The sequence below is a fragment of the Stegodyphus dumicola genome, chromosome 3, assembly GCF_044657685.1.
Source record: "Stegodyphus dumicola isolate Sdum_Otavi_A_Nest chromosome 3, ASM4465768v1".
NCBI classification, from domain to species: Eukaryota; Metazoa; Arthropoda; class Arachnida; order Araneae; family Eresidae; genus Stegodyphus; species Stegodyphus dumicola.
Genome location: NC_140770.1, coordinates 52,779,726 through 52,795,465, shown reverse-complemented (window position 1 = coordinate 52,795,465; position 15,740 = coordinate 52,779,726). Strand labels below are relative to the sequence as shown.

The following is a 15,740-nucleotide window of genomic DNA, read 5'->3' as shown; positions in this document are numbered from 1 at the left end:
TTGTTAAATGTATTAAAACAGGCTGTCTATGGAATAGATGCAGCTGGTCAGTTTGAAACAACAACATAAATATATTTTATTTATTTATTTTATATAATATATATTTTGTAAGTGCTGTAGGTTAAGAATATGTAAAATGGTCACACAGCAGACATTTTGTGCTATATAACTATTTGATAATTTTTACATTTTAGAAAGTATTTCTATAAAACATGAAAAGCAAAATAAAAGTATTGCTCTTTTTAGATAAGTTTTGCAAGCATATTTGCACAAGTAATTGCTGGAAATGTAAATCAGATGTGTTCGGTTTAAAAAATATGTGGGAAATGTATTATTGTGTAGAATATTTTTTATTGTATAGAAAGTAAAAGAGTTATAAAGTATGAATGTTATTGAGTTGTTGTATAACAACATTCACATTTTATATTTTAAGTAAGAAGATTTACTTAACTTCTTCTGATATTTTGAGTTTTTGGATATTACCAGTGAGGTTAGTGCCGGAAAATGTACATAATGATGTGTCATATAAACTGAATGAATTTTGTTAACTTTTTTCCTTTTGTATTATGTCTACTTCTGAGAGTGTATATAATATTTTATTTGTATATTAAGTTATGAGTTTATACGAAAGTTAAAATTTTGTTTTTACTGTTTTGTAAATAAAATAAAATAACATTTTGTAACTTATTGTGTTTGTTTTAATTTTATGCTGTTTGTAATATTTCATTATTTTAAAAGAAATCTAACAAATCATCATAATAGCTAATTTATTACAAAATTTAGTAAAAAAAAAAAAAAAAAAAATATGTGACGAATCTGACCTGGGGAAAGGAGTATTTAAATATCCCATTAACACAACCTTAGTAGGTACTGATGCAGAAGTACCAAAAGAAGGGAAACTAAACTCTAAAGTTGAAGAAGACTCCAGAATCCAAATAAAAAGCTTTCACTGAAGGAATTTGATGATGAAGCAAGAAAAAGGAAAAGGTGTGCTAAAATTCTGTATGAGGAAACTAACCTCATGATATCACCATAGAATAAGTTTTATCTGCTTATATTATAAATATTGCTGTGCTAAAAACGTATGCGAGAAGAAAAGTATTATTTTCAATATTATTATTTAGTAGTGAAGCAGAAACACAGAAAATTACAGGATCTGGCCGCTGAAAAAATTATGAAGTCGGCATGTTGCATATGTTTTTTAATAGTACAATTTCCTGTTTGGGGGGGGGCTAAGCAAAACTATCTAAGGAATCTGAAGAAAAGAAGTATAAAAGCGCTTCCATAAGTTGTGTACAATAAAAAAGATGCAGTTGAGACTTTTAAGGAAAAAAAAAAAAAGGTGCAGATAGGTTTTGGGGGGGGGGTGTTTAAATTTTTTAGCTCCTTTTCGTCCGACAAAAGTTAAGTAAAATTTAAATGACTTCAAGATGATGATGATCTAGCCTTAGATGACGACAATATGAATAACAAATGTTAAATGAAAACTGATTAAAAAATTACAAAATCCTTCGAGGCGAAAAATTTAATTGTAGGAATTTATTGCGGTAACCAAGTAACTTTCCTCAGATATATGTATATATTTATCTTTTATTTTGTTGCTGTATTTTTTAGAATCTGATTTCATTTGCGATTAGCTCTGTTTACGGCTTTTCAAAATTATTTAATTTTATACGGCCGATATGTTTTTCATTTCTCCAATCAAAAATTGTTACTCACTGAGTATTTTAAAATTCCCTTTTATGGAATTATTTCGCAAAATTTTCTCCATATCATCACAGTGAGTGAAAGGCTGTGGTAAGGAGGCAGATAGCATTTGTTCAATGTCAGCAAATATACGACTGAAGGACTTTCCCGAGGCTAATCCTGTATGATGACAATCAGCATTTTATTAAAGAAAATAAGATTAATTTAAAGAGATTTTAGTAAGAAAAAGAAATTCACATTGTCTTTTGTAGTTATGTATTCATTCCTTCTGTTCACAAATGAAACATTGAGAGTGCCTCACGTAAAACCGAGGTACGGTTCGAAGAATTCTTTTCTCTGGCTCCTTTCGATGAGCACTGTTTTCGCTGAATTTGCGCCATGAATATTGCAGTCTTGAGATACTAGTCGGGTATGTAGGTTTCCAAGCTGTTGATATCCTTGACCAACAAGATCATCATACCTTTCACCAATTGAACATATTTGTGATATATTAGGCTGCTAGATTCCAGCATCTCCCAAAATGTCCCAGATTTGGAGGAACAGTTGAGGAATGTCTAGCAAAATGTATCGCTAATTAATGATTTGAACATTCAGTGAGTAATTGTGAGCCACTGATGTGTTCTGTGGCCTTGAAATTTTAGTCATATCATTACCTGTTGTATATTATTACCTGTTTACACATATTTAATTTCAATTAAAACAGTTTTATTTCATACTATTTCTTCCCCCCCCCAAAAAAAAGAGTATATGTAGGCATTTATTTTGAAAGACTCGAAGCCTTTTATGATGAGCTGCGCGAGCTGTAGTCCAGGCTAGTGCGTTATATGTGGGAATAGGCTTCATAATTGTTTTATGTGGAAGTTTGGAGTCTATTGTTAAAACAGAATTTTTTTTTTTTTTTTTTTTTTTTGACACTGCAGTTTTACTCATGAGAGTCGCATCGCTTTGTTGAGAACATCATTAATGTGTTTTTAAAAAGTTGTGATACATGGCATCTCCTAAATACTTGGCTGAAGATGAGTTTGTGATGTTTTTCCCAAACATAGTAATATCCAAAGATGTTTTCAAAGTTAGTGTTAACTGGGCGTCGAATTCTGTGGTTGTGGAAAAGCATAAAATAGCCTTGATCTGGGTTTATTTTAAATCTCCATAATGTTGCGCAATTTGTCAAAGCTTTCTTGCGTCTTCATTAATGCATGGTTAGTTGTAACTGAATCTGCAAATAAGGCAGTATTGTAAGGTCTTTTTTGCTATTATATGAATTACTGCATTTGGAAAATTATAAACAATAAGTTCTTGGATGAGACCTGCATGCCAAATCTTATCGATGGCTTTCTCGAAGTTTAGAAAACATTACGCAATAGCATTTTTATTGTTCAAAGCTTCATAGATTGTTTGAGCTATCCTCAAAATTTGATGAGTAGTATAATGGTCATGTCCAAAACGAAACTTCACAGGTGTAATAATTTGGTGCTTATTAATTAAGCTATTAATTTGTTTGAGACTAAGTTTCTCAAATAGTTTTCCTGAGTAGACAGCAGACTGATAAGCCTGTAATTTGTGAGATTTGTGGTTGTTAAGTACTTAATAAGCTCATTTCTACCTTGCAAGGAACAAACGATTACCGATTTGCGCATGTGCATTTGCCTTTGTTTCTTCAACTAGGGAATTTTTTTCCATTTAAAATATAACAGTTTTTCTTTGTTAAGTATGTTACAAAATAGCGAGCTGTGGTAAGATAGCTTCCCTGCAAATCGGGTTTAGGGTTACCAAAAAGTGGCAAGTAAAGGCAGGGTTGCCAAATTTGGTGTGAAATCCCCCATTTAGCAATGTTTGGCGACAAAATTGGCACTATTCCATAGACTAAGCGAGAACATTCTAGAACAAATTCTTACCGGTTTTCCCAAGAATGTTACCGAAGGTAGGTCAAAAGCTATATATATCCTGCCTGTACGTGGAGTAGGATAGTATGCTGAATTCAGAGATTAGCTCGAGAGCGATCGACCGAGTCGGAAACTTTGCCGGTAAGCTGTCTTCACTTTTATAGCCTGAAGGCTGTGTTGCTGATTGTTTCAGCGTGTTTATCGTAGTTTTTCAACGGCTGTAAACATGTCTTTAGAACCCTCCTGTGTAATACCGACGCATTAATTGTGTTTTGATTCTTCATCAAGTGTTATCATTCCAAATCCACAAACCCGTAAACTGCAACAGTGTTTAATATGCTTTCTATTTTCAGTATACCCTCAACAGAAAAGATGTTATGGCCAGAAAGCAGAAAGCTAATGTGAGTTAACAAAATGACGAAGCAAAAAAAAACATAGGATGTGCTTCGACGTCACTTAGAGTCGTACTTAGTAGAATTCATGTTCAGGCATCACGTCGATAGTGATAATATGTTTGATGGATTCTTAACAACAATTACTGAACTGTGACAACAGAAAGTGTGTTAAAATTGGATTTTCGAGTATGCTTATATATTTTGTTTATTTTAAATAAACTGTTTACGAAATTGTTAAATAAAAAAATTAATATAAATTTATATTAAATTGTATGTATATATTAAATAAATAATAGTATATAAATATTGAATAAAGTGCCCGAGCTGTTTATAACAAAACAAAAAAAAAAAAAAAAAAAAAAAACATTTTCTTAAGCTGGAATTCAGCCAATGCCTTTTCTCACGCCAAAATTGCTTTAAAATTGTAGTACCGTTTTGAAATATTTTAAGACCCTTTTTTTAGTCTGCTCAGTCTTATCACAATTTAATTTTCCTCTCATTCTGAAATTCTTTTGAGCTTTCAAAATCTCAGATAATTAATTTATCTCACACTTTCCAACTTTCTTCCGATTTTCCATGTGGGAATCTTCGACCGATGAAATAAGTACGGCTCACCAGCGGAAGAGCGGTAAAATCCCTGAACACTGGTAGTTCGATCCGAGGTTCCAATGCCGCAAACTGGCCGGTTGCATGGGCGTTTTCGTGGTTTTTCCCAGGTGTAACACGTGTTAATACGAACCAGTTCTCTTAGAAAGTTCTCTACGAAGGCATCCTCCCTTCCGTGTAGTGCCTTGGGACGGAATACGTTAATAATAGTAATACTTATGATGATATAGCACATAATGCACCTATGCAGAATTAATTTGCTAAAGAACTGGGCACGTCAGTCAATTATTCTCAGTGTAACTTGATTTTTGAGATTATTTCGTCATATTATTATAGGTTACTACTTGTTTTCCTTGCAAGTTTCCATGCAGATAAAGACTGGCCGGTTTTATGGGAACATTCGGGTGTGTAGTGACAAACTATTTTTTTTTATTAGCAATATTAACAAATCTTTTATTTGGGTTTTTTTCGAAGAATGTATGCTTGTATGATGATATACGATTGTCACATTTATGATTTTTCTATTAACGTAGCAATATTTTAATTATTAAGAATATATGAATATAAGAATTCATAAAATGGGAATGGACAAACTAATGTTGTAAGCAGGAATCATTTTTTTTAAGCATACATTTTATGTATGTAGTATGATTTTTTTTTTACAATTCGAGATCACGTCTTTTTTCCTCCTCTACATTTCATGTAAATAAATAAGAGGATGCGTCTCACAGACTTTTCCTTATTACTAACTATTTCGAAGTAATTATCTTTATCAAATTATTAACATAAATATGCAAACTATTTCTTTTAACAAATTAAAATTAAAAATATTGACTAGATGTATTTTAATATTTTATTCTATGCATTTTATATGCCTAAATCTCTTTTTCTGTTGGTATCTTGAATCTGAGAAATACAATATTTATTAGAATTCTTTTTCAGGAGTACGAAATTAACTAATTATATGCAGAGTTTTGAAAGTTCTAGACGACAGTTATGAAATAATTTATGCCAATCGAAATAGAAGAAAAGATGTTAGTCTTTTTCATTTAGACTAATAAACCTTTAACCCAGTAATTTTATGTATTTCCAATATTTTAGAAGCTATATTTATCAGAGATACTGAGCATCTATTGTGTAAATTCCCATTTCAGATGCTTCATTTTTGGATACATGTGGATATACACTGACTACCAAGAAGTATTTGGACACCTATGCAAATGACGATATATGCGGTCCTAAGGTACGTCACGGACTTCGCCGGTACATATCGTGTAGGAAACAGCATCCGCTATCGTTGCATGCAAGATGCCTCGCAGTTCGTAGCTCTCTGATTTCGAGAAAGGTATAATTATCGGGTATCACAAATGTGGCCGATCCTTAAGGGACATATATAGCGATCTGAAGTACCCAAAATCGACAGTGGCCTATGTGATTAAGAAGTGGAAGGTGAGCGGTGATTGTCGGAATGTGCCCCGAGTCGGCAGACCAAGACACTCGGAGATAGAGACCGACGAGTGCTGTCCAGAGAAATTCGAAGAACCAAACCCAACCGATGGCCCTCATCCGCGAGGAGTTTCAACAGACATCCGGGACTATTGTTTCAATGAATACCATCCGTAAGGAAGCACATCTGCTTGGTTTTCATGGTCGTGCTGCTGCCCATAAGCCTTTGATCACAAAGTCCAACCGCGCTGCTCGGATAATGTGGTGCAAAGCACATCGAAATTGGACCGTAGATCAGTGGAAACGGGTTCTTTGGAGGGACGAATCAAGGTTCACCCTTTACCGTTCGGATGGCAGGGTCTGGGTCTGGCGTCTACCTGGAGAACGTCTCCTGCCAGAATGCATTGTGCCAACAGTTAAGTTCGGCGGAGGTGGAATTATGGTCTGGGGGTGTTTCTCCTGGTATGGGCTGGAACCCTTGGTCCCCATTCATGGTAAGCTCAATTCCGATGCCTACTGCACTATTTTGGATGACAATGTGCTTCCTACGTTGTGGCAGTTTTACGGGTTGGACCCCTGTTACTTTCAGGACGACAATGCCAGTTGTCCTGTTTCGACGTTAACCAAGGCTTGGTATGGTGCCAATGGAGTTCATCGAATGGACTGGCCTGACCAGTCCAGACCTGAACGCTATGGAGAATCTCTGGGACGAGTTGCATCTCCGAATTCAGGGGTGCACTACCCGTGCAAAATCGGTGAAGGAACTTCTATGTCTTCTCCAAGCCGAGTGGAAGAAAATACCACTAGCTGTCATACAAAGACTTGTGGAAAGTATGCCCCGGAGGGTCCACGCTGTAATTACCTCTCGTGGAGGCTCTAGCAACTATTGATTTTGAATAAAGTTAGTTTTTCTTTTCTATCACAGGGTGTCCAAATACTTATTGGTAGTCAGTGTAGGACCTCAGTCTGCAAATAAATTACGAAATTTTTCATGCCTTGTACATACTTATATATATATATATATACATGCATGTAAAAGAATTTTTGATTTCTCTATATTCACATTAAATACATAAAAAAGGTTTTTATGTATCAGATATATTTATGAAACAAATAGAATGAATTTTGCTTTTCACATTACAAAGAAATGTATATTATTGTAATACATACTTCAGAAATGGAGAATTTTAGAAATAAATGTAAAGATTTTCAAAAGATGTCAAATTTCTGTTGTATATATAATTTGACATTTTTGAAAGGTAAGATAATTTTTTTTTTTTTTTTTTTTTTTTTTTTTTGTGTGTGTGTGTGTGTGTGTGTGAGCTTTACACATTAATTTTATGCTAATTATTTCCTGTAACTTTCTGCTGTTAATCGTATCAGAAGGAAAATTAGATATAGTTTAAATTGCAAGAAAATTTGTAATTTGGGCGGAATCAAAACAACCAGAAAATCTGGAATTTAGAGAGGTATTTAAAGAAAATATGTAATTTAGAGAATACGTTTATCAACGTACCAGGAAAGTAGTTTATCTCACAAGCCGCCCCCCCCTTTTAGTAGAGCTTATTTTAATTAGCGTTTTCTTTCATTTGTTAAACGTTTAAGACTAACTCTCTCAGTTTTATTATTTCTTTTGCGTGTTCATTTATAAATAAATGCTTAATTGTCTTCATTATTAGCCCCTAGATTCTTTAATAATGGATAAGAAGAAATATAGAGTGTTTATAAAGTCCCAGACCCATTTTGATGTTTAATAACTCATAAAATAATGAAGATATAAACAAACTTTTGGCATTTATTGATGGAATAACTTATATATTTTCCTTTTCAGGTTTGAATATCTTTACTTTTGTAAATATCGTCTGCGCGTGTGGTTAATTTCAGATAATTTCATTTTCCAGTCTAAATATTTGTACTTTTCTAAATATCGTCTGCATAATCTAAAAGTGCATAATGTTCTCAGAAGAAGCATCCTTTCGTGTTTCTGGCATTGTTAATTGCCATAATATGCGCATATGGGGATCTGAAAACCCCCATGAATACCGTGAGGCACAAAGGGATTCCCCAAAGGTTAATGTGTGGTGTGGACTAATGCATGACCGAGTCATTGGGCCTTTCCTTTTTTACAGGAAAGACGGTCTCATCAGTCGTATACTTAGACATGTTGGAAAACTTCGCATTTCCACAACTAGAAGAGCTTCAGCTTGGTATGTCTTTTTGCAACAAGATGGTGTGCCACCTCATTGAGGTACCATCGTTCGTAGTTCTTTGAATGACCATTTTACAGGAAGATGGATTTGGCCAGGAGGTCCAATTCCTTGGCCACCCAGATCACCTGATATAACGCCGCTGGACTTTTTCCTTTGGGGATTTGTAAAGGACAACGTTTACAGGAGGAGAGTGTCGAACATGGATGACCTAAAAGCCAGAATTACAACAGCAATGTGTATGCCGACATGTATGCCGACATGCTTGCCGGTACCTGGCATGAAATTGAATATCGACTTGATATTCTTTGTGATTTTGACTTGATATTCTTGATATTCGAAGGGGGCACACGTGGAGGTTCATTGACAAGGGTCATGAAACTTTTTGAGTCTAACCCTTTATGTTATTAATTTTAGTCTATCTTTATTATTTTATGAGTTATTAAACATCAAAATGGGTCCAGGACTTTATAAACATCCTGTATATGTGTTATAACATAACAATTAATTTTATTTTGGAAGCAATCTTTCCTATAGCTCTTGTTTTTCACCATGCTTTCTTGCCAGAATGAGATTTCAATTCCGCACATTATGTAAAATTACGTAGAAAGAGCTATTATTTAAGCGGGTGTCTGAGTGACTTCAGACAGAGCGTGTTCTGCCTTTCGGCCACGATGTTTATTTGTTAGTTAAGCTTGCTATTTTACGTCCTTGCATATTAACTGCCAATTACTCTGCGCCGGTGGTAGGGCTGAGTTGCCACCAAAAGTATTGTCATGGACCTGTAAGCAGCTGCAGTGCCAACTGCAAATATTGTTCTTCGGTTGAATAAAAGAGTATTTTTACACTTTTCCTGTGTAGTTGCTGATACAGTTGAACTTGGTTCCAAAGCTTAGTTCTGTCAATTTTGTGTCAATTTTGTGTGACTCCACAACGCAAAAAGTTTTGGGAGTTTTTTATTCAAATTTATTTAATGTGGTTCTGCTATCATAAGTTAATTTCATATTTATTGATAATTAATTGTTAATTATAATTGTTTATTTTTATTCATTCGTTATTACATTCTAAAATGTGCTTTTTTTCTTTACCCCTAAAGATAATATATGCATGAAAAAGCCGATAAGTGCACTGATAGTGGAAATTCCAACTTTATTTACAATGTTATTTGTTTATAAATACATTTCCTTTTGTACTAACTGTTACTTAAAATGTCCATTATTTTGGAATTATCACTCTTTGACTTGCTAGGAGTAGAAATCTTCATAGTAACAAAAGATTTCATTTAGCGCAGATTAGGTATCTGCTGTGTAAATTCCCATTTCAGATCTTGTTTCAGTTATATGATGTTCAATTTACTGAATTGTTTCGTAATTCTCCTCGTGTAGCGCTTTTTTGAAAAGTAATATGTTCTTACACAAATCGAACTCTTGCACGAAGCCCTTTTCCTTCCATTTCATCGTCTGCTGTTATAAGAATAATAAATGTTCCACCTTTTGAAGTCATTTTCGTTCCTGGTTCGATATCTGTTCCGCAGTAGCTGAAAAACAAAACAGATTAAAAAAAACTTATAAAAAAAGTCTGAGAGCTTTCAGACTTTATATTACGCCGAAAGGGACATTTTTTTTAACGTTTTGTGTTAACTTTCATGTTCTTTGCACTTACACCATAAAATTCAATTCAACAGCAATATTGCAAAATAATTTTAAAATGAGCTTATCTTTAGAATTTCCGATACACAGTATTCCATGCTGGAGATAATTCCCCCCCCCCCGTACAGTGTTGCCAAGTGTTGTTGTAAGTGTCGCTTTTAAATCGTTGAGTTTGTTAATCAAGAATTCGTTAAAGTGTTACAAAATATGAAATCGATAGTAAAACAAATTCCAAATTCCAAATTAGGGCTTTTAGATGCCCATATTCGGTGGAAGATTACGTTATTAAAAATTGGATTGCTCTAGGTACCGTTGTTTTATTAAAATGCAAGAAATATACATACATTTATGCAGATTCTTCAAATATAATGCAGGACTCTAACATTGGGTGGCAACAGTTTGAAAAGTGAAACGGACATTTATAGTCATTCAACGCAAAATCGCAAAACGAAATCAATAGCTCTTCTGGGCTAACGCCCTTTGGGCTAAAAATATTTATTTATTTTGGAAACAACAGAGTGTGGGACATTAAAGTAAAAGATTTCTTTAGGTAGAAAGGTTAGAACACTAACGATCAGATCAGGAATTAACATCGAGAACGATTAGTACACTTATTAATATCTAATGAATTTCAATCGTTTTATTTATTCTTCACGAGATCATGAGAGAAGATTTGGCCATGGTGATGATGTGTATGAGCTTTTTGCCATCATGTAGCAAAAACAGAACAAATAAATAAATGTCAAGGTTTTTTGCAGCAGCATGGAAAATGATGAAACTGTTTTCAAAGACTGATAGCCGATGGCAAATCTTGTGTTATATAATATGACTGCGAAACGGCAGCGTTCATGTATTATTAGAGATGTAAAGGAATCAGCAGTAATTTTCATAAATTTTCAGTACTAATTTCGAAAGTATGCCTATAGAATTTTGTCTTTCAGCTGCCCCCCCCCCAGGAGTGAAAGTGATGAAGGTGATGCCTGTGCTCATGCGATACCAGTGAAGAGAAAATTCGAAAAAGTTCTAATAAAAAAGTGGAAACAAAACTACTGTTGCCATCTGTTGATGAAAAATGAAAACAGCTCGGAAGTAACTAATTTAAAACCTGAAAGTAAAGTCGGATTGGAATTGGACTACTATTAACTAGAACTGAAAGCTTTTCATGAATATGAAACGCCTCTAGAAAATCTAATTCGCCAACGGAATATATATTTTGAATCTCTAATAACCGTTACTCCGAGAGTTGATTTTACTTTAATCAGTGTGCATACAGTCAGAACAACTGTGATGGACTAACAGAAGTTGACCACACTTGGACTGCTCGAGACACTGACGGCTGAAGAAATAATTTACTTAGAAAGTGACGAGTATATAAGTTTCTTTCAAATAATTTTCTTAGCAACAATCTTGTTACACATAAACACACCTCGCGCGTGAAAATTTAAGAAAGAAAAAAAGAACTGAAGGTTTTAAGTTTTAAAGGTAAACGAAAAGGTTTTGTTAAGGTTTTTTTATGTTCTCGCTCAGCTCGCAATCTACTAGTCTGCTGTTACAACTAACTACTAACCCTTTTTTTTTTTTTTTTGTCTTTTCAGCTTTATTATTAAGTAGCATTTTCTTCACACTTACGCCATATACAATTCAACAGCAAATTTGCAAAAATTTTAAAAGCAGCATAGCAGTATACGTTTAGAATTCCCGATGTAGTGTTAAGCGTTAGCATACATTTTCTATCCCCCCCCCCCAATCTTTTCTCAGCTCAGCATATCAATGTTCAGTTTGCTTACTAAATTGGCTTTACAAAACCGTTTTTCCTATCTTTTAATTATTAACATTTTGTGTATTTACTTTATTTGTTAAATGGCACGTTCTTGGTGCTTACGCTACATAAAACTCACTTCAACATCAAAATCACAAAGTATTTAAAAACAGCATATCTTTAGAATTCGCGATAAAGTCTAGCTTCGCTGCATGTTTTTTTTTTTTTTTTCCTTACAGTGCTGCCACTTCTCGCTTTGAAATTGTTGAATTTGCTAATCAAAAATCCGTTAAAGTTTTACAAAATATGAAATAAATAATAAAAAAAAAATCGAATTTCAAAATTCGGGCTTCCAGGTGCTCATGTTCGGGTAGAGAACTACGTTATTCGAAATCCGATGGCTCTAGGTACCGTTGGTTTTTCGCAGTGCGAGAAACATGCATACAATCATGCAGATTTTTCATTATTTAATTTCTTTAAATGTAATACAAGACGATAATATTTAGTGGCAACGATCTGAAAAGCGATACACCGTTTATAGTGATTAAATACAAAATGGCGGACTAATATATCGTTCGGGACCAACGTCCCTTTTGGGCTAATAATAAGGCATATTTCATGGTTCTCACATTCTAACTAAAAAATCAAAATCTTATTCAAAAATACTTACAATGTACCAGAGTAGTAATCCGTATTTCTTATTTCCACTCTTTCATGAACGCATCTGCCGTAGTATGAACTTGACTGCTGTTGCAGTCTTTCTCGAAAGCTAAATTCATAGAATTCTACTTCCACTTCTTTTCTGCTTGGAGCCTATTTTCGAATACACAAAAATAGATTTCTAAGCATATCAGAAATATATTAATTTATAAATAAATGCATTTTGATCAGTTCAAAAGTGTTATTGTTTCTTACGGGGAGGAGGCAACAATAGATTGAAAGCATGTTTGAAAATAATTTTCAGATGGAATCCGTATTGGAAGCAATAGCACACTTACTCATGCACATGTGTGTTGTACCTATGGCAGCAGTAACATTTATAATTAGCTTTGCTAGCTGCTTTGGGAATGTCTAAAAAGATGAAAAAAATTAATTAAAATTTTATGGAGATGGTCAGATAATAAGGTATTTCTCCCGCTTTCCTAGCGTGCCTTCGTGGTGTAGTGGTTCTGTACGCTGGGCGGTTGGTATTCCAGAGGTCCGTGGTTCGATTCCCGGCGAAGACGATTGCTCATTCTTCATCTCTCCGGCTTTTCCAATTAACTTAATGTCTCTGCAAGATGTCTTGAGAAAATCTAAGACTAATATAATAATTTCTTAGTTATGCTAGTTTAAATCTAAAGTTCATATTTAAATTCGTTCATCATTTAAATCTTAAGTTCATCTTGATAAAAATTTAAATTTACATAAAAACAGAAGCCTAAGAATGTGAATATACAGTACTACTTAGAATCTTAGTTTTACTTAAAACATATAAATACAAGTTGACATCAGGGCTTAATTTCTAAAATTAGATGTTCCAGAGCCCAATGTTAAACCGCTAGGAATGATGGTTAAAATCTGACAGGGAAAAATAATAATTAAAAAAAAAAAAAAAAAAAAAGACTCTAAAATAAAGCTCGGCCGGGGATGGGCCAGGAGTTGCAAGGAATCGTGGTTAGAGAAAGCGTTTCTTTGACCATGTCTCCATCAAGCGAAGTCCCAATCACATTATGTTTCGGCTACGCGGGACCTTGACGTCGAAAGGGACAATTTTCAGAACCCGCACCATTCCAGGAAATACACGTAGCTAGGTTATCATTCTCACTTACTAAAAAGACTTGAACCCCAAATAGTAATCGATTATCGCTCAAATCGGTATCACGTGATCCTTCAGAAGCAGAACTTTCGTCTGATTGTTTGTCTCTATCCGGGACTCGATACATTTTCGGTGAGGTTTGAAAAAATCCCGCGTAGCCGCAACATTGCTTCCGTAACTAGGTGGGACTTCGCCTCCAGCGGGGTTTTTTTCTCTAGGAATGCTCCCATTTAAACCAATGCTACCAGAATCTCGTTTCTCAGAAAAGTCCCGTCTAGCAGGGACTGTAGCCATGTGTGATAACCTCTTAAGATTCAGGAGTGGTTTTACCCCTGACAAACATTCCGCTTTAAGAGGTTATCACATATGGCTACAGTGCCTGCTAGACGGGACTTTTCTGAGAAACGAGATTCTGGTAGCATTGGTTTAAATGGGAGGATTCCTAGAAAAAAGAGCCCCTCTGGAGGCGAAGTCCCACCTAGTTACGGAAGCAATGTTGAGGCTACGCGGGATTTTTTCAAACCTCACCGAAAATGCATCGGGTCCCGGCTAGAGACAACCAATCAGACGAAAGTTCTGCTTCTGTAGGATCACGTGATCCCAATTTGAGCGATAATCGATTACTGTTTGCCGTTCAAGTCTTTGTAGTAAGTGAGAATAGTAACCTAGCTACGTGTGTTTCCTGGAATTGTGCGGGTTCTGAGAATTATCCCTTAATTCTCAAGTCCCGCGTACCCGAAACATAATGTGACTGGGATCTTACTCATGAGAGCGAACGTAAAGTTCTGCATAAGTGACAATTTCTGTCCAACATACTTGGTTACATTAATGGAATAATGAGGAAAGAACGTGTCTAGGACGTGTTTGAGGAGTTTATCTCAGTATTTCACTCTATCATGCTCGATGTCACTTAAAACGCTTTTAAGAATATACATTCCTTTTCCTGCGAGGATAACTAACAGTAATCATCGATAACATTAGAAACGATGGCACGACGAGAAATTCACGCTGCAGTAAATTTGTTTACCTTCTTAGGAGAGACAATTTTCGATATATGGATGAGAGTAGTATCCCTTAAATACACTCTTTTGAAAAAAAAAAAAAAAAAAAAAAATCTGAAATGTTTTAGATTTTAAATTACGTCCAAAGGGGCGTTTTTTAACATTTTGTGTGTTACCTTTCTTTATTAAATATCATGTCCTTTGCACTTAAACCATAAAATTCAGTTCAAGAGCAATATCGCAAAATAATGTTAAATTAAGCATATCTTTAGAATTTCCGATATACACAGTCTCGCGAGCTGGAGATAAAAGTATTTTTTTTTCTATATAACGTTGCCATTTCTCGCTTTTAAAGCATTGAGTTTGTAAATCAAAAATTCGTTAAAGTTTTACAAAATATAAAATCTATAATAAAACAAATTCCAAATTTGGGATTTCAGATGCCCATATTCGCAGTAGGATTTCGTCATTCAAAATTCGATGGCTCTATGTACCATTGTTTTATCACAATGCGAGAAATAGACAATCATTTATGCAGATTTTTCATTATTTAATTTCTTCAAATATAATGCAGGACTCTAACATTTTGTGGCAACAGTTTGAAAAGTGAACCGACGGTTATGAGTCCGACGCAAAATCGCAAAACGAAAGCAATAGTCCTTCGGAACTGAAATCCCTTTGGACTAAAAAGAAAAAAAGAAAAAATGGAAGCACCAAGAAGGATTTTTGCGAGCGTGACGTAATTTGGTACGCAAAAACATCTTGATCGAACACACAAATGATCAATGTCTTGAGACACATGAACAGGAATTGCAATCATAGCGCGCATTTCTAGAGTGCAATTAGCAAAGTATAAAACCAGTAACAGAGGCGGAAAATTTATTTATTTTTTTTGTTGCTGCCATGGTAATTCCGTAAAGAAGCAACTAAAGTTGCCATTACGACGATATCGAAGACCTTACAGACAACTAAACGACTTCAAACGTGGTCGCATTGTAGGGTTGCGTGAAGCTGTGTGGTCATACCGAACAACAGGCCTTCACCTGCAGCGTATAGACACTGCTGTGCAAAGATGTTGGCAGCAATAGTTGCTATAAAGAAATTGCCGACGAAATGAAGGCTCTGGAAAGCCAAGGATCACGAATGCGAGGCAAGATAGGATGATTGTTCGCCAGGCCAGAACCGCCCCAACGGTATCAATGTCGACTATTCAACGCACTACAGCCACGTCTATACCTCCCGTAGTACCGTCCACCATCTCACGGCGCTTGTCTGAGGCGGAATTACGC

General features: G+C 34.9%; 1 protein-coding gene across 1 annotated transcript in view; it reads right to left on the bottom strand.

Moving 5' to 3' along the window:
- Positions 1-9,264: 9,264 nt before the first annotated feature.
- Positions 9,265-15,740, bottom strand: part of LOC118191496 (blastula protease 10-like) — a 49,867-nt gene continuing 43,391 nt past the window's right edge. Inside the window, exons 13-14 of the mRNA XM_035362303.2 lie at positions 12,323-12,465; positions 9,265-9,781 (exon numbers count right to left, since the gene is read on the bottom strand). Coding sequence (XP_035218194.2) covers positions 9,655-9,781; positions 12,323-12,465 — 270 coding nt within the window. The 3' untranslated portion in view covers positions 9,265-9,654. The remainder of the gene's footprint in view (positions 9,782-12,322; positions 12,466-15,740) is intronic.